The 19,498-nt window shown below is 35.8% G+C and overlaps 4 protein-coding genes across 7 annotated transcripts in view; 2 read left to right on the forward strand and 2 right to left on the reverse strand.

The window, feature by feature from the left end:
• The window catches only part of RB195_004236 (uncharacterized protein), a gene marked incomplete at both ends in the record, with an annotated part of 89,314 nt that extends 88,884 nt beyond the window's left edge, over positions 1-430 (reverse strand). For all 3 annotated transcript variants that reach the window (XM_064181068.1, XM_064181069.1, XM_064181067.1), the window contains one exon: positions 284-430. In XM_064181068.1, coding sequence (XP_064033259.1) covers positions 284-430 — 147 coding nt within the window. The remainder of the gene's footprint in view (positions 1-283) is intronic.
• A 6,962-nt stretch (positions 431-7,392) lies between these two features.
• On the forward strand, positions 7,393-8,236 carry RB195_004237 (uncharacterized protein; the record flags this gene model as incomplete). 2 transcript variants are annotated; one of them, XM_064181084.1, is made up of 6 exons in its annotated part: positions 7,393-7,411; positions 7,479-7,621; positions 7,675-7,778; positions 7,841-7,985; positions 8,041-8,123; positions 8,188-8,236. In XM_064181084.1, the coding sequence occupies 6 exons, from the start codon at positions 7,393-7,395 to the stop codon at positions 8,234-8,236; spliced, it is 543 nt and encodes a 180-aa protein (XP_064033263.1). The 2 variants fall into 2 exon arrangements, with proteins under 2 accessions (XP_064033263.1, XP_064033264.1); XM_064181085.1 differs by lacking the exon at positions 7,393-7,411 and having other exon boundaries at positions 7,481-7,621.
• Positions 8,237-14,708: 6,472 nt separating this feature from the next.
• Positions 14,709-14,960, reverse strand: RB195_004238 (uncharacterized protein; the record flags this gene model as incomplete). Its single annotated transcript, XM_013439311.2, has 2 exons — positions 14,709-14,837; positions 14,889-14,960. 2 exons carry the CDS (start codon positions 14,958-14,960, stop codon positions 14,709-14,711), a joined length of 201 nt encoding a protein of 66 aa, XP_013294765.2.
• A 1,124-nt stretch (positions 14,961-16,084) lies between these two features.
• RB195_004239 (uncharacterized protein) lies at positions 16,085-16,345 on the forward strand (the record flags this gene model as incomplete). Its single annotated transcript, XM_013439310.2, has 2 exons — positions 16,085-16,156; positions 16,208-16,345. The coding sequence occupies 2 exons, from the start codon at positions 16,085-16,087 to the stop codon at positions 16,343-16,345; spliced, it is 210 nt and encodes a 69-aa protein (XP_013294764.1).
• Between the last annotated feature and the right edge of the window lie 3,153 nt (positions 16,346-19,498).

Below are 19,498 nucleotides of genomic sequence, written 5' to 3' on the forward strand. Positions count from 1 at the left end.
TAAAGTCGAAGGAGATTAACGGCACTTTTCAGTATCCGAAATCAAGGACTTACGCTACGTTTTAGGCAAGTGGAAAAAAGAAGAAAACAGGAAAAAAATCAAAAAAAGAATCTATTTGGCAAGAGACGTACTTTAAATATCTTTTCGACTTAATAAAAAAATTAAAATTTATCATTTATTTAAGAGGCTCACTTTAAATATTTTTTCCCAATTTCCCAAACACATCCATGAAATGTCGGATTCCTCCTGTTTTCACCAATTATAGAGCGGAAAAAATACGCACCTGCAAAGAAGAGTATTTTTTCACGAGTCCCGGTGCAGCACCTCTTCGTTTCGGCGGATCAGCGCTTTGAGATCCATTTTCATCCATGATTAGGGTCATAGCAAATGGGTTGGCGACGATTTGAAAATTAGGAATATTCTGGAACATACCGTATCCTAACGTATCGTCAACGTACAAACCAAATAATAATCGCTAATGATACATTCAACGTAGAACAGAGAGAAATTTCAACAATTTCCTCACTTAAACAACAAATTTACGGATAGGAAAAGGGAAATTAACTTTTGAAAAATTCCGATATTTTTAAAATAATTTTTTGAGGCATTAATAATATCGTTCTAGGAATTTCTAGAGGTTCCACGAATAATGAGAGAAGTATGGAGAAAAAATTGCGCGACAAAAAAAAAACGCGAATACCACGCTATTAGAGATATTTTCTCATTGGATTAAATGATAGTGGGAAGGAATGTTTCCAGGAATTCCTGCAACGGATCGATGAGAACGTGGATAGAGGGAGTTTTTCGAGGTGAGAATGGATGAATACTAGGTGATTGAAAGTTGTAAACACAGCTGAGAAATGTGTGAGTGTGAGTGTGGAGTAAAATGCGTGGGGAACATGAGGACAATGCCGAAGGGCACTCGTCGCTCGTCACTTTCCCCGAGAACACCTGCTCGACTATAGCTAGCGGAGCTCGTCTGGATAAGAATAGAGCAATATCACATGGATATTATTGAATTGAACACCTCTTATACCCGATAGGAAAGAGAAAATGCTGAAAATATTTCGATATTGTAGTAGAAGAGAGGAGAAATATAGATATTTTCCCTTGAAAAAATAGGATAAAGATTTATTGAAGCAAAAATCCATTAGAGGCTCATAAAATCCAGGAAAAAGTTAAGCAAAAAAAAAAGAAAAAAAGCAAGAAAGAAAGGAAAAGGAGAGGACGAAATTAAAAATTAAGAAAAGAAAGAACAAGGAACCTTGATATTTATCCATTCATTTCTTCTAATTCTACATTTCTAATCGCAACATTTCTTCATTATTCCTTAACATCCTCTTTTTTTTTATTCTATTTATTTATTTTTTATTATCATTTTATTTATTTATTTTTTTATTAATTAATTAATTAATTTATATATTTTGTTTATTATTTTATTTATTATTTATTATTCGTTATCTTTTTATCATTTATTTTTTATTCCATTTTCTATTTGTCAGTTTTTATCTCCTTTTTTCTTGATTTCTATTATTTTCTCAGAACTCCAAGAAAAATTCTGAGCAGTCGCACAATGAGTTTTTTTTTAGTGAACAACACAAGATATTGGGTGGGTGTTTCTGGAAAATTGAAAAAGAGTGTCATTGTGAGAAACAAAGAATATTTCAACTGAAAAAGTGCATTCATAATTTATGAAAAAGTGTAAAGTGCGCATAATCGTTCACCTGTGCAGTTTGCTTTTCTCACATCGCAAAAAGAAAAGAATAATATTGAGGGAAATGAGAAAAAATAAAGAAAAAAAATTCAAGTTTGTTTAATCGAATACTATACTATAGAATAGAACTCATATGAAAAAAAATCAGTGTAGATCGATTTGTGTACAGATTTATTTTCTATTTTATTGTGTGTTTTATTTTTATTTTTTATTTTATTATGTATTTCTATTCGTTCACAACCCGTTCTTATTAATGCTAACGTTAGCTTAAAAATAATTTTTATTTAACGATTCTAACAATTTTTAATTCTCAAGAATTTTTAGTTGAACGGAGTCCACGTGAACGGAGTAAGTAGATTTTTCGAGAATATCTCTGGAAAAAATTCTTGCATAAACGTATAGGGGCGGTTGTAGCGGAATCGGTAAGAAAAGGACCATTATTATCGTGGATTCGCAGCAAAATCACTTAATTTTTCATGGAAAATAAAAAAAACTGTGCAGCTTCCTGGTATTTTCTTACTGCTTCTCTCATGTTGTTTGACTCAACTCCCATAACATTTGGATTTACTGAGCAAATAAAATTTCGAGACCTCGTTTTTGGAAGAATAAAGAATAGAAATCTCAGGAAATTTTCGACAAACGGATCGATAGTGCGATGATCGATAGCCTTAAATGTTACCAAGCACAATTATAGAAAATCCTCAAATAAAATTTCAGAAAATTCCGCGAGTAATCCAGGGATCTCGTGCTAGATGAATACGGTAATTTTTGTTTGTTTTATTTCATATTCTACTTTCCTGAGGGATAATCTCTGCTGGAAAGATAGCAAAATCGAGGCTATCAATTTTTTTCCTTTCTTTCTTCAATGATATAAATTTTAATTTAATACAAAGTAATTTCCCGATTTTCTGATGCAGTTATTTTTGTACAGCTTATAGTTATTAGGTAAAGGAAAATGTATGCCTACCAAGGGTTTCCAAAGGTTACGCAATCATTTTTTCTGTTTTTTTTTCTTTTTTTTTAGAGAGAGAGGGGGGAATTACGTTCTCATTTACCTTGCACAAACAATATTAATTTGGTAAATATCTTAATAAGTATACGGTATCTAAATTTCTCGTAGAAATACCTGATAAGGCGACATTAGTTCTTAGCCTGGGTGATCTGGATGTCGAGGTACGAATACGGTGCTTAGAGCAATCTGTATATCTTCTTCCCTAATAGACATCCAATTCAAAGACCAAGAAAAAAAAAGAAAAATTCTTCACAAATGAGGCAACTAGTTTCCACCAACAAAATTACGCCTATTCAATTGATCGGGTACAAAAAAGGAGGATCACAAAAAAGAGGATAACGTCTGAATTGTTTTTAAGTCAATATGTTGATGTAATTTTCTATGCACTATCCCAGATGAATACGGTAATTTCTTCTGGAAAATCTGCGAAGCGCCGGTTTTGATAGGCACTTACGACGAACGAAGATGTTCATTCTATGCGCTATGGATCACAAAAATTCCCCCCCCCCCCCCCTCCCACAGCTCTTCTACATGCCCTGAGGGATCTATTACCGTGTAAGTAGCTCTTTCCCGCTACACGATGAGCATGAGCACGGATGCTGATGTTCCTCTCGATCATCATCTTTCCTGACCCTCTCACCATAATTCAATAAAAGCGACGAGAGCAGCAGAAGTGCTTGAAAGAACGAGTAGAGGAAAAATGTCCGCGGTGAAAGTTCGAACAACAACACAATCCAGAAGATATACTCCGAAGAAAAGGGGGAATTATGGAGGTCAGGCTTCAAGAAAGCATGAAATCCTACAAATCCAGAAAAAGAAGCGCCACAGTGCATTCCATTATGCGATTCATGAGTTTCTATTCTAGAATTTATTTATTTAGTTTTTATTTACTTATTACGCTCAAAGGCGTGCCCAGAATAAGAGGCAAGGAATAAATACAAATAAACAATAGAAAATCCAGCAACGAGAAAAGAGTAGAATGAGAATTACGGGATTTTCCGTTATTCTAATAGAACTAACAAGTTTTTTTTTAAGTTTTTTTTTGAAATAGACTACTAAGAAATAAAATTTGAAAAAAAAAATAAAAAAAAATACGTAAAATGAACGAAAACAAAAGCAAAAATAAAAGCCAGCAATTGTTGCCTTCTCTATGATTAAATTACACCTAATCTAAACTTTCAGGTAAACAAAGATGGTAGATGGGCGTCCTACAAAAATTATGGACAACAGAGAACTTCATTTTCTTTTTCACTGTTCTTGTAACAAAAAATAGAAGAATTTTTATTGCTTAAATTCTTAAAATTCTTAAATTTCTTTTAATTCTTTTTCAATTCTTAGTACCGTTCCTGTCAACAAAAAAAAAACTATTTCAGCGTAGAAATTAACATTGTACAAAGTGGTTTGAAGAATTTTTTCTTTCGAGAAATTTCTAGGATTCATCTTTCGATTTCTACTTATCCTTCTTTCTATGAACGCTTATAAGGCAGACGACAGGGGCTTTTTTTCCATGGGCAGGAGCATGATGTTGACAAAAAGGATATTTACGAGGTATACTCAGTTTAAAAAAAAGTACTTTTGACAATCTCAACTTTTACAGATTTTTCTAACCAATTTTTGATAATGACCAACGCTTATGCCTTTTTTATCATTTTCTTTTTTTTACTTATTATTAATTTATTATTATTGTTGGTTAGATTTATTGTTGATTAATTACTAATTATTAATTTATTTTTTAATTAACTTTTTTATCACTTTAATATTCTATTTTATACCTATTTATATATTTATAGCTTTTAGTTTCGTTATTAGTTTATTTTTAGAAAATTTTTTAAATTTTTTAAAGTTTTTTTTTAAATTAGTTTAATTATAATTTTTTATTTGAAATTTACTTTATATTCACTTGTAGTGCTGAAATTTTATGGAGGATCTGCTGGAAAATTATGTTGCAGATCAGTTAAACTTACGTGTTATTTGAAACTGGATCAACTGTAATTAGATTTTTTTTTAATTTCTCGTTTCTATGATTTCTATGACAGATCTAATTTCCATTCCCCTTTCCCTCTTCCCCCTTGGAATCCATTCGTACGACACATTCCCCGACTAATTAATTATCCCAACGTTCTAAGGTACCAAGTGTGTGAGAATTAATCACTCATTGCCCTCACATCCATCATTCTACGAATAGTCAGAAACAAAAAATAAATGAAAAAAATAATTAATTTTTCCCGCAGTTCTGTCTTTACGTTCTTAAGGCAGTCTACGGTGAACACATAGCATCACAGTTTTAAAAAAAAGTACTTCTATGGGAGACTAATGAACTTTTTCCAGAAATCTTTTACAAAATTTCCATTAAAGTGCTGTGTACTTTAACCGGAGTCAACGAAAACAACGAAAACATCATTCAACAAAGAACATCGCCCTTTCCTCGTACGGTGAGGTTTTCAGGATTTGATAACAACAACAACAAAAAGAATCCCTACACGTCATAATGACGTGAAGAAGCCCGCCTGCTCGTTTTTTTCAGTCAAATCTCTTCCTCTTTTTTTTCAGGGATTTCAAATGAATGTCACGCAATATTCTTAAAATGCGTCTTGATGCTGTAAGTGAACGAAAAGGGCGTTTTATTAAGAGCGAAAATTGAACGCATGACTAGAAGAAACTAGGTGTTGACAGCCGAAGGGATTCCGGTTGAATATTCGAATATTCGAATACTCGAACATTCTTGTTGAAAGCGACTAACCAAATCATTTCTGAGACTATCGACTATTCATCACTTTTCTACAAATTCCATCGTTTATGCAATTTACAAACAAAACACAAAACTCCTGGAAGAAATTATATTATGATTTCCAGAAAACTTGGTAGTAATCCACGCCTAACCATCCTGTGTTTCGAAGGATCTGGCAAAAATTTTCGAAAATTTCCGTATGTCTCTGAAAATCTGGCCAGGTCTTTTTTTATACACCAACTTTTTGAACACCAAAAAATACAAGAACTGGATAGTTTCTCCATTAAAAAAAGTATTACTATGTGCTACGTGAAAAAAAAAACTTATCCACATTTTTTCCTACAAATTTTAAAACCAATTTTAATCCATAATTTTTTTGTAGAAATATTATTTGAGAGTATTTTACAAAACTATCCCTGCCCTTCTCAAAAGAAATTATCCTCAAAAGAAAGAAGACAAACTATTATTGTTATTAAGTAAAAGTATTTAAGCAGTATTTATTTATATTTTATTTATTTTATTTTACCAACTTATTTCTGCCCTCCATCCACCACAAAAAAAACTCTCAAAAAAGAAACAGAGAAATTTCTAGTGATCAAAATATCCCGCGAAAGGAAAGAGGAATGTGGGAAAAAAAAACTAGACAGGATTGAAGGAGTCACGAGGACACTTTTTTTTCTACTTCGCATACTCACTTCGTATGCATATCAATCTCATGTTATGTTCGGTGATTGAATTTGATTACTCGTATCCTCCTACTTTAACGCCCGCCGTGCACGCCTTCGTCGAGGACAGATCCTTGAGAACATCGGATGTGCTGCGAAATGACGATGAACTTCTTGTAGGGGAATGAAACCTGCACCCGTAGGAAGCGGCAAAAACAATAATTCAGGGGGAAAAAACCAGCGGAAAGCGATACTTCGGCAATTATCTTTTATATTTTGAAATCTTTTCCCTATATCCACGCAAAAACAGACAGTCATCCTTATTGAATCCCGATTAAATCCTCCTTAAAAAGGATAAAAAGGGTAAAGTTGCTGGCGTATCAATCCACTCGTGATGCGCCAACGCGTTTTACAGGAATTCGTAATCGTTGAGGTTTTGGAACGCGTGTTGACCTATATAATGACTTGCGGGGCTAGCCGATGTGCCAAGTCAGTGTTTTTATCCTCCCAGACAAGTCTGGCACCCATTTATCGACCCCGGAGGTATGAAAGGCTTGGTTTGCACCAGGGCGGTTTCGAACCCTCGACCGTGTAGCTGCAACGGACCTCTAGCCGATTGCGCCATACCCGCTCTATTTAATAAATAGTTGTTATTAAATCAAATTAATTAGAGAGTTTGAGGGAGTAGATTACACGTGTCTTTGATTTTTCCAGGCTCTGAAGAAGGCGACGACGCCGAAACGTTAGCCAGAATAAAGATCAATAATAATCTTGGTTCTGCTCAAAAAGTAGTACACAATTATGAATACCATTAAAAAGACACTAATTTGTAGAAACGAAACAGATTTCAAATGGCTGCAGCTATCGCTTCATGGCTTGTAAGTCATTTATGGATCATCCTGCTTTCATCACTCGTGACGATACAGAAACGGTCTGAATAATCCTGTGTGCACAGTAGAAGCTTTAATCAGAGTAAGGGCATAAATCCAGAAAAAATGTTTAAATAGCTTCCAGCAAGTTCTTTCGGCTTTGTTCCAATACAGTAATCAGTTGTTCAATCACCACAAACGTAGCAGGTAGAATAGTTTAAAAGAGACGTGAGCACCAGGAGAGTCACAAGCAATCGGGACCACACAAGTCGTCCTAACAGCACCATGAAATTCATCATTCCTGTAAGTTGGATTTTCTACGCTCACAGCTCATGCTTCATTACTCACCTTCCATAGAACCCTTTAGAGTCCAGAAATTCTTTTTTCAGATTCTATTTCTTTGGATGAGCACATCATCTGCAGGTAAAATTCCCTTTACACTTGAATGAAAAACTATCATCGTACTTAACAGCTATGCCGCTGATTTCAGACATGGAGTGCGGTGGTGACCTTACAGTTGACGTAAGAAAACGAATAATTGAAACCCATAACGAGCATCGTAGGAAAGCCGAAAAGGGAGAAGTAGAGGGCAGCAAAGGGAAGTTGCCTGCAGCTATGAAATTGCCTGACTTGGTACGTAACATACGACTTTTATCTATTCCAAATTACATCCTTGAATTTGGCAGGAATATGACTGCGGATTGGAGCAGGAGGCTAGGAGGAGATGCAAAGATTTCATAGACGTCAATTTCCTTTATGGATTGGGAGCCAACGATGACGTTGTCGTCGGGTACATGTTTCGTTTTCCAACGAATGTTCGGTCCATGTAACATAAGCAAGTCTATTAATCAGAAAGGGCTGTAATCCACCCCCGCAACCTGTAAAAGACTTCCTTACATCGTTTAATAGATGGTGGGAACAAGCGAAATACATTGAGCCGTCAGAAAATAACACAGTACTTCTCAAGCATATATACAACGGTCAACCTTTCGCACAGGTGAGTGAAGTAATTGCATAAAGGAGACTGCTCGTGAATAAAAAGAATTCTTCAGATCGCGTCTTCCAAAGTTACGAGGGTTGGTTGCCAACTCTATAAGAAAGGACGATTGACTTCAGTTCTATGCTTATATAACAGGTTGGTGCATCGATTGTTGGAGAAAAATGCGCCAACTTCAATACTATTTATAATTTTATTGCAGTCGTGTGTTCCCAGGCGAGCGCATTTATGAGAATGCATCCACGGCATAAGGACGACATGAACAGAACAATTTCACAAAGTTGTTCAACGAAAGAATAAATTGTAGAGCAATTCAATGTAGACAACATTGTGTTATGATTCTCGATCATTATAAGAACAGATGACCAAATGGGCAAACGAAAACAAAGTTCAAGTATTTATTTAGAATTACTATCCCCATCACCACTCGTCACATCGTTCTACTGCGAACGGCCATTGATTGCTGAAGTTGAAGCAAGCTTAGATAGTGAAGACATCTGTCACATCAAAAGATAAAGGATCAAGTGTCTGGCGTCAACCAATCCGTTTGGGATGCGCCCCCAGGTTCACTTCCACCTCCTTCAGAATCGTTTGAGGTTTACGAACGCGTAACTGGCCTATACAATGACTTACGGGAGCCAGCCGATGATCAAGTCAGTGTTTTTATCCTTGGGGACGAGTCTGGTACTAATCAATCGACCCCGGAAGAATGAAAAGGTTGGCTTGGACTACGGTGGTTTCGAACCCTCGATCGTGTGGCTACAACGGACGTCTAACCTGCTGCGCCACACCCGCCCTAATCCTCGTTGAAGTCCAAACAGATAAAAAAATAGTGCAACCAACACATGTACGGACAATCGGGAATAACAAATAGTGCATTTTTAGAAAGTCTGAAGTAGGCAGCTGCACACAAACCTAATTAGATATTCATCTTCTTGTGACCGCATTCATGCGAATTTGCGATTTCATTAAATTTTAGCAAAAGTTTATGTCGACGTCAGATTTCGTTTTGTGTAGTATAGGATAAAGGATAGGGTGTCTGCCTGGTGTCAAACAATCCGCTTGGGATGCACCATCATATTGCACTTTAATTCAGAATCGGTACGAGGTCAAAAAATATTATTACATCATTATCACACAATTTATTTATTTTTCTATCAAGTTAATGTTTTTATCCTTTCCGACAAATCTGATACCAACTCATCCCCCCCCCCCTCTTAGTTGGGCTTGGTTGGCATCAGGGATGTTTTGAACCATGTATCGATCGGCCAGACCCAGTGGAACCTGTTACCGACTGCACCATATTCGCCTTTATGCAGTAATTAGTTGAAAAATTACTGATTTCAAAGATCATCCAATCAAAAAAATCTAAAGATTTACTTCCGATTTTTTCTTTCTCTATTTCTAGCAACTTTCCAAAATCATCATCGAAAAAAAAAGCTCCTCACATGATTAAGGAAATTCCATGAAATCTTTTCCTTCAAACTCCAATTCTGTCTCGTGTTCAAGAAATAGGAATCGATCGTATGAGGACTAGAAAATCCCTCAAAAATCCCTTCTCACTATTTATTCCACTAAATCACATTCGCATCTGGATACGTCCGAATGTCCGTTGATTAGCTTCGCATGGAAGTGCAGATAATTAACGAAAACTGACATTACTCACGCTTCAACGCATTGCCATGAAATTTCCTAGAAGTTCCTAAACCTGACATATTACGAAGTTGGGATCTCGCCACGAAAAGATAGAAGTAAAGATGTGGATCACGGCTACGGGCGCAATCGCGCCCAGTTGCCACCCAATTGCCACGGAAAAGTACGTGGGAAATGAACTCAGCGATCGAATTTTCTTCCGAAACGCTTAATGACGCGTTACGTATGCGCGCGCAGGCATACGCGCTGCTTCTGCCAGATTTGGTACGTTCTTAGGTGCCTCGTGGGAAAATTCGATCCCACTTTGTGGATTTGTGGTCCTGAAGTGAACAATATTAGTAACACGGTCTCCCGTCACTGTTGACTATTAAGAGTTCATAGGACCTAGGGGTTTAGATTTTGACAAAGCTCCAAAATCAATTGAATTCCAGAGTGGAGGCATGAATGTATGAGAAATAGATGAAATAAAAGGAGAAAAATACTAGCGTAATAGTACCAAATAATATTAAAATTATAGAATATAGTAATATAATATATAATAATACATATAATAATTAATATATATAATAATATAATAATAGGATAGTAGATAAGAACAAGTAGAAAAGGAGGAAAAGCAAAAAGAAAGAGAGAAGACGGAGTAACTTAATTGAAGCACAGCTCAAAGAGTTCCATCAGAGGTCTACGAAAATGAAATTTCCCTTTTTTTCACCAGGTATTTTTTGTTTATACCCTGTTCTACCGTACCCAAAGGCGTCGTATCGTACAATCATCAAGCGCTACGAACAATCGTAGGTGTCAAAAGTAGAGTACACATAACACATTGATGAATATATTCTGTCGCCGCATATCGTGGCAGCATTCACCCACACACACCGGGTTAGAGAGATTAATGTGAAGTGATTGTTGAGGGGAAATCATTAGGCCGAGGCTGTTCACCTCCGCGATGGAGGCGATGGAGATGGGAAACCCCCCGTCAACACACGAATCACATGGATGTATTTATGCAAAAATCCACTGCAGTAAGTTACGACAAAAATACGGAATTGTAGTTTTATAGAGAAAACTTTGCAGTACCAGTAAATGTTGCATTTATTATTAAAGATCATTGCATAAATTCTTGTGTTATTATTATTATTATTATTATTTTTATTTTTATTTTTATTGCATAAAATAGAGAAAAAATAGAATTAATCGAACAGATTAAACTAAGCAGACTTTTAAATAATTAACAAATAACAAAATATTATTAATAAAATTATAATTAAATATGTTAGAATTATTATTATATTTTATTAAATTAAAATGAACAATATTAAAAATAAATTTGACAACATATTATATTAAATTTTTGATGCGATATATTTTGCACGGATAGAAGATTCACATGCATTACCTAAAGTTTCCAAAGAGATACGTAGGATTATTTGTAGAAGTATAACATGGATATACATTTATATTCTCGAAATATGGGACCTCAGCAAGTTAAGCTGTTTTTCTTTGCTTTTAAAAGCTTTTAGATATATAGCAATTGTCACTTTTAGATATTTAACAATTTGGAAGTCAAGTGAACCTCTTGACGGAGAAAAAAATCTCCGATAAATTGTTCGAGGACAAAACTAAGTCTTTGAAATTCTCCATAGCAAACCCATTCTACTAATTAATTTTTTTTTCAAATATGGAAGTCTTCAATTCAGTTGGGACTGTGTAAAAACGTTCGAATAACGGTAAGTAAGCCATAAAATCTCCACAAAGTTTTTTTTCTTGGGAAAGAGAATCTTAGCGACGAAATTGCATTGCACTAGAAATTTGTAAAAAAAAAATTACGGGATTTTCCCAACTGATGAGTGATGAGCGTTAACAATTTCGTGTTTTTCAGCATTCAGATCCCAACAACATGGAGTAAACGTAAGTTTAAAAATGGGTTTATTATTATTTTTGGCTTTACATAATATCTTTATTAAATTATTTTTAAAAATTTGATTTTTTCTTACAAATGAGATCATAAACGCAAATTTCATACTTCGTCGTCTTCTCGATGATACAAATAATAGAACATAAATGAACGTGTATACAATATTAATACTAATACTAACATAAAATAACTCAATAATACGAAATATAAAATAATATAGTATAAAGCATAAAGCATAGAAAAGGGATTAAGGAGAAATTTGAGGGATTACGTAACAACATAAAATCCGAACTAAAAATAAAAGAAATTACTTTTTAGGCCAAAGAGAACAATAAAATGGCATTTAAGCACTCCGGTGCACTCTACGTAATCAGGCGCCACGTTTGTAATTTCTCGCAAAAATTCTCGGCCCTGTACTTTTCGCACCAGTCTTTCTTTCTGTTCCATATCTCGATTAGATTCAGTGTCCGCTATATGGATTACCACAATCCACGGAAAATTCAATTACTTTTCATTCCATTAGGTCCATTAGGTTTTTGTTCCTACCGTATAACCGTATCAATTAACCCTACATTTTTTTAAACATGTTTCTATATTTGTAGGATCGCTTTAAGCTAATATACTATCCACACGGAAATGCTAGATGAGAAAACAAATAGTAATTATTTTTCTAAAAATAATGTGGTGTACCGGATCCTAACAAACACAGTGACAAAAACAATTGTAAATATTTGGGAGAAAAAATAACTGGATAGATAGTTGATGTAGGGTAAAAAATCAATAGCATCAGATTTCAGCCAGGATATTAACGAATTTCTCGGTTAAATTTCTCGGTTACGGTATCGTAGCAGTGTACTTTGTACCTCTAAAGTACATATGTAACTATGTTTGAATATCTCCATCTAAAAAGCTTCCAAGGTAGATTTCTACCCAATCGACTAAAAAAAATTAAGAAAAAAAAACAATAAAAGGGAGAGCATAGAGTGGTTGACGTCGATTATTCCCCTTAGGATGCGTCAATGTGCTTCAACGCCAATTCGGAATCGCATGGTTTGCGAAACCCTCGACTTTCAGTTCATAGAGTCAGATCCGTCTACAGAGGCCTAAATAGAGGTTGACTGGAACAATCCTACGCACAATTCCATTAAGTACCACACTATCTTGAGTCAGTGTTTCGATAATCCTTCAAGATAGTGGAAAGGGAAACCATATACATTGAACATAGTCTTACACGTGTTCCACTGGATGTTCAGGAGCTGGAAGTAAACAAATAAAGTACCTAGACATCGACACAACATTACTAAGCGCCTTTGCATCCTGTTCGATCAATTTTCTCTCATCTATATAAGAAGCCCTTGGTTCTTTACTTTTCATTTTTCAAATAAGAAAAAGAGAATTTTAAAACTGATGTAAGATATGATACTTTTTTTCTTTTCAGCAGATTATCGCGGCCTTGGGTATAAATAACCCAAGTACTTCTAACTTCCAAAACTTTCAGTGTTAGTAGTGTACTGAAACCAGACTTTTACTGTGTAAAATGTAGTGATTTGCGTATTTTTTGTAATAGTGTGCCTACGAAGTTTTTTTTTTCTTTGATGGAACTGTCATTCGCCTGACGTTTCGGTTTTTTCGCCGTTTTCAGAGGTCTAAATGGAGATTAACTGGAACAATCCTGCGTAAAATTCGATTCAGTGCCACAGTACTCTGGTTCATTGTTTCGTTGCAATCCTTCAAGATAGAGGAAACGGAAGCCATACATTACATTGAAGATACGGCTCTTTATCTGGATCACCAGCGACATTAGATAGATATGAATCATAAGATATGAACTACACACACACACAATATCAGGCAGTTATAGGTCACAGGGCGGTACAAGTGGCAAGAACTCATTCGTTATCGACGAACACTCATTCATATTATTTGGTGAAGGATTCCTTTCGAGAATCCAAAACGCAATCAACATCTTCCTTGCCGATATTTCTGTTTCATGAGCCGTATAAAGCATTTCACATCGTAATCGTTTCCGTTGTGGGCCCCACGTCTGTGCCTTCCTAGTGGTGTTATTAAACTTTTTCGTCGTTTTCCTGCCACGAGTTCATTAGTCCTCACTCCAGCATCCCTACCGATTTTCTCCAACATAAATCCCATATAACATATCAAGCACTCAATCTCATACCCCGGCTTCTCTGAGTATTCGCCTATCTTTCCTTAAAAAAATAACACATTTTTCACAGATGCTTATCTATCGTATAATCTGTTCCTAACAAGCTGGTTTCTAATGTTGTTGTATGCACATTATTAGAAAACATAAACAGAAGTATGCCAAGGTTTAAAGACACGAGAACGTTCGAACTATAATGTTCTGTGTTGATCAATCATTTTTCCCGACACCGACGCGTTCGAATTCAATCCAGAATCGTAGAGCTCTACGAACACCAATACTATACAGCGATAACAGTTATATTTCTGAACATATTGTAAGTGTATATAATGCGACTGTGTACTATAAAAAAGTGAGAATATACCTGAAATAAGTAGAAAAATTAGAAGTATTATGTTCTGTGGTAAACAATTACTATTACGGTATCGTAGTACTTCTAGCATTCAAACTATACTTGACTAATTTTATCGTTAGAACTTCTAAAGAAACTTCTTTTCCCATGAAATAAAAATTATGAAAGACCATCAAGATGAAGTGGTTAGCGCTGATCAATCCATCTAAGATGGACCACCGTGCTCTGCCGCAATTCGGGTTGATTTTAAGCGGTGGCCAACCATCGACGTACAAACTTTGGCGGCGGAAACTTCCTTCCACTGCGCTATTTCCGCCCAAGATTTTTTTTCAGGTTAAAACAATGCTTAATATCTTCATAGTGTGTGAAACTCCTTATTTCCAACTTCCAAAATTGCTACAGAAATGGATATTTCTCCACTTCCATAAAGCACCTCTCTTTTGGAAATTTTAGTGTCCACAGTTTTATTCATGTATTAGGTTGAATATGAATCGAACCTGACGTAGATCACATTCTATTGGTGTTTTTATGTGTTTTCCACAATAATGTTGCTTTGAACTCGATGAAGAGTGTTGAGCTATGAAGAAAGAAGAACACAAGACGCCTTAAGGACGAAGAACTTTATGCGCAATTGTTTTTCTACTGTTCTTCACATGGACCACATGTTCTTCTGCAGGCAATCTTGGCAGCAAACTGCCAATCGCCTTCGCAGTTGAATTTCCGTTTCATCGTATCGCAAGCCCGCTTTGGCCCTACATCAACACATTCCTGAAACAGTATAATTAAGCTTCCAACTGTGAAAGAATTTCATGAAGTTACCTCAGCCAAAACAGTGTCCTGAGTGAAGGTGTTAAGTAGAAGAAGTAGGGTGGTAAGCAGGTAAAGGAACATTTTCTACTGGCGATTCCAGCTATGACTACTAACGGAATATGTTGGAATTTTATACGATCGATGTACGAAATGACATTAAATCACAGATCAATGTCGCATATACATAAAATCTTTCCCTATTCAAATATTAGCAATTTTATGGGTTTTGTTCTGTGAAATGGTACTTTTTGCCGGCTTAAAGGTTCGGGAGACCATCCGATGCGGAGGAAGGAGGCTGTAACTGTGTAGTAGAGAATCTACGAATTAGGGATATGTTAGAGAAAATAAAAGGTGAGCGTAGAGCAAATAAATTGATTATTTACACTGTGCATGGGTGAAATTTCAATAAATTCCACACGATGATGTTTTCGGCAAAGCTCAAAAAATTCAACATAGGGGGTAAAGGTGAATAACTAGTAAGAAGTTCTTGGAGCGCCTGCTCGGTTGAGGTTCGGTTCGAAACCATCTGGGGACAACCAAAACTTTCGTCTATTCAGAGTCAAGAACATGTTAGTAAATTTCTCCGGAAGAACAGGGACACTGACCTGATACATCGATTGGATCCCTCACTAATTGATACGCTAGTTCAGGATCGACCAGATATACAAAATGCTCAAGTTGAGTTCCTAGAGGTCATGTTTTTTTCTGGATGGAAAAGATGTACCGTTGTCATTTGTGTGTTAATCGTGAGCCAAAATTACTCTAGCCGTATTTTTTGAAACCAGTATTATTTGATGGTGAACTTAAAACTATCATGGTAATGAGATCATGCAGAAAAAGCAGCCACACATGTTTTTTTTGTAAAGTTCTACGATTCTGAGTAGAAGTAGAACGTTGACGTTCCATTCATAAAAAACTGATGAACGTCAAGCACCGATCGACCATGTGATCCCAATTCGTTTATTTACATGGACACAATCACAGCCTGCTTCCTGCGTAACGGATGTAACGGAAGCTTTTCCGAAAAGACAAACAAGCGAAAGGCATAATTTCACCGAATAAAACCCATAAAACTGTTATTATTCAAATAGGGAAAGATTTTATGCATATCTGCGAGTGATTCGTGATTTTGACTTTTCATTTTTCATACATCGATCGTATAAAATAGAACCATATTCTGGTTAGTAGCCATTGCTAAAATCAAAATGCTCCTTTACCTGCTCACCACCCTACTTCTTCTACTTAATGTCTTCTCACAGGACACTGTTTTGGCTAGGGTAACTTCATGAAATTCTTTCGGACGTGGAAGCTTAATTATACTGCTTCAGGAATGTGTTGATGAAGCGCCAAAGCGGGCTTGCGATACGATAGAACGGAAATACAACTGCAGAGGCGACTGGCAGTACGTAGCCGAAATTGGCTGCAGAAGAACATGTGATCTATGTGGAGACCAGTATGATGATTAGAAAAACAGTTGCGCATAAAGTCCTTCGTCCTTGAGGCGTCTTGTGTTCTTCCTTCTTCATAGCTCAACACTCTTCATCGAGTACAAAGCAACATTATTGTGGAAAACACATAAAAAAATACCAATAGAATGTGACCTATGTCAGATTCGATTCATATTCAACCTAATACATGAATAAAACTGTGGACACTAAAATTTCCAAAAGAGAGATGCTTTGCGGAAGTGGAGAAATATCCATTTCTGTGGCAATTTTGGAAGTTGGAAATAAGGAGTTTCACACACTATGAAGATATTAAGCATTGTTTTAATCTGAAAAAAAAAAATCTTGGGCGGAAATAGCGCAGTGGAAGGAAGTTTCCGCTGCCAAAGGTTGTACGTCGATGGTTGGACACCGCTTAAATCAACCCGAATTGCGGCAGAGCACGGTGGTCCATTTTAGATGGATTGATCAGCGCTGACCACTTCATCTTGATGGTCTTTCATAATTTTTATTTCATGGGGCAAGAGTTCTCTTTAAAAGTTATAACGATAAAATTAGTCAAGTATAGTTTGCATGTTAGAAGCACTACGACACCGTAATAGTAATTTTCCTTCTTTTCCAATTTTTCTACTTATTTCAGGTATATTCTCACTTTTTTATAGTACATAGCCGCATTCTATACACTTAAAATATTTTCAGAAATATAACTGTTATCGCTGTATAGTATTGGTGTTCGTAGAGCTCTACGATTCTGGATTGAATTCGAACGCGTCGGTGTCGAGGAAAGTGATTGATCAACACAGAGCATTAGAGTTCGAACGTTCTCGGGTCTTGAAACCTTGGCATACTTTTGTTTATGTTTTCTAATAATGTGCCTATGGACATTAAAAGCCAGCTTGTTAGGAAGAGATTATACGATTAATAAGCATCTGTGAAAAATGTGTTATTTTTTTAAGGAAAGATAGACGAATGCCCAGAGAAGCCGGGGTATGAGATTGAGTGCTTGATATGTTATGGGATTTATGTTGGAGAAAATCGGTAGGAATGCTGGAGTGAGGACTTATGAACACATGGCAGGAAAACGACGAAAAAGTTTGATAACACCACTAGGAAGGCATAGACATGAGGCCCACAACAGAAACGATTACGATGTGAAATGCTTTATACGGCTCATGAAACAGAAATATTGGCAAGGAAGATGTTGATCGTGTTTTGGATTCTCGAAAGGAATCCTTCAGCGAAAAATATGAATGAATGTTCGTCGATAACGAATGAGTTCTTGTCACTTGTACCGCTCTGACACCTATAACTGCCTGATATTGTGTGTGTGTAGTTCATATCAGCTATAATGTCGCTGGTGATCCAGATACAGAGCCGTTTTCATTCGCTGACACGCTGAGCATTGAGAAATCTGTGCCTTCAGCCCCTGAACATCCAGTCGAACACAATTAAGACTATTTTCAATGTATATGGCTTCCGTTTCCTCTATCTTGAAGGATTATCGAAACACTGACTCAAGATAGTGTGGTACTTAATGGAATTGTGCGTAGGATTGTTCCAGTCAATCTCCATTTAGACCTCTGAAAATGGTGAAAAAACCGAAAAGTGAGGCGAATGAAAGTTCCATCAAAGAAAAAAACGTCGTAGGCACACTTTTACAAAACATACGCAAATCACTATATTTTACACAGTAAAAGTCTCGTTTCAGTACACTACTAACATTGAAAGTTGTGGAATTTGGAAGTACTCGGATTACTTATATATTAGGCCGCGATTATCCGCAGAGAAGAAAAAAAAAACGTATCATCTCTTACATCACCTTCAAAATTCTCCTTTTTTCTTATTTTAAAAATGGAAAGTAAAGAACCAGGGGCTTCTCACATAGATGAGAGAGAAAAGATCAAACAGGATGGAAAGGAGCTTAGTAATGCTGCGCCGAAGTCTGGATACCTTATTTGTTTCATTAAGTGTTTTTCCTAGACATCGTAAAAGTAAAAGATAGTTTTTTTTTTCTTTTATCAAGCATTTTTCTTAGATAGAGCCTTTTTTAAGGGATAAAATCGAAGCAACGCAGCTAAAAAAAAATCGAAAAATCAAAAAAAATACTTGTGGAGTAAAGGCTAGAATAATAACGTAATGTTAAGTAGAGTTACTTACTAATCATATTTAAAATGTTGTAATTCTCTCATTTTTGAAAATTCCTACCAAAACAGATACTTTTCCATTGCCGTAGTGCATTCATACAATCCAAATGTTTTTTTCTCCAAATTTTACCTCCTTAAACCCTCAAAAATTTTTTCTCCAAATTCCTCTCATTCTAACTCCTAAAAATATTTTTTAAAAAAGTGCTATTGCGAAGCTGCAACGAGTTTTGTTTTTCCGCACCCAACGATAACCTCACAGTGACGCATTCGCAGAGAGAACACCTCAAAATACGACGAGAACTATATTTTAGATAGACATTTTGTGGAAAGTCTCGGTCTTTCTCGGTGAGACCACCGTAACCAACTGTTATGTGTGGTTATGTGCCGAAAAATAATGTACTATATGAATTTGCAGCGTAGTTGCACAGAAAATTTTACACTATTTTTTTTCTTACTCAGAACAGGAGAGCGATCGTAATTAGAGGATTTTCAAGTAAGTAGACGAAATGGTCAGTTGGAATAAATTTCTACAGGGAAAAAAATAGAAGAGAATTGCAAAAAATTAAGAATAACACGCTATAGATTTGGAAAAAAAAGTGTTCTGTCCATTTAAATTTCAGCAAAAATAAAGGAAATACTTTTAAAAAAACTATTTATCCAATATTTTACGGAATAAAGGAGACGTTATGCAGTAGTATGAAAAATCCGATCCAACATTTTTTTTTCGTGAAAATGTGAAACCCAAACCGTCTGTATCAGCATTACGCAGAAGCGAATTTATCAGTGCAGTGAATTTTTTCAAATCCAGAAATGATTGAGAAAATCTAGAAAAACAATGGATTTACAGAACATAAGCGGACTTCCAGCTTAGATGATTCGATATTCACATCCGAAAAAAAGCTAAGGAATTGTTGTTTTCCGGAAAATTTTCCCAATGAAAGCAGGCCTTTAGTATGTACTCCATACACATCCAAAATGTGGCTGGTTTAGGAACGGAAAGGAAAAGTGGAAAAACTAGCACTTTCTTCTT

This window comes from Necator americanus, chromosome I, assembly GCF_031761385.1.
Source record: "Necator americanus strain Aroian chromosome I, whole genome shotgun sequence".
In the NCBI taxonomy this organism is placed as follows: domain Eukaryota; kingdom Metazoa; phylum Nematoda; class Chromadorea; order Rhabditida; family Ancylostomatidae; genus Necator; species Necator americanus.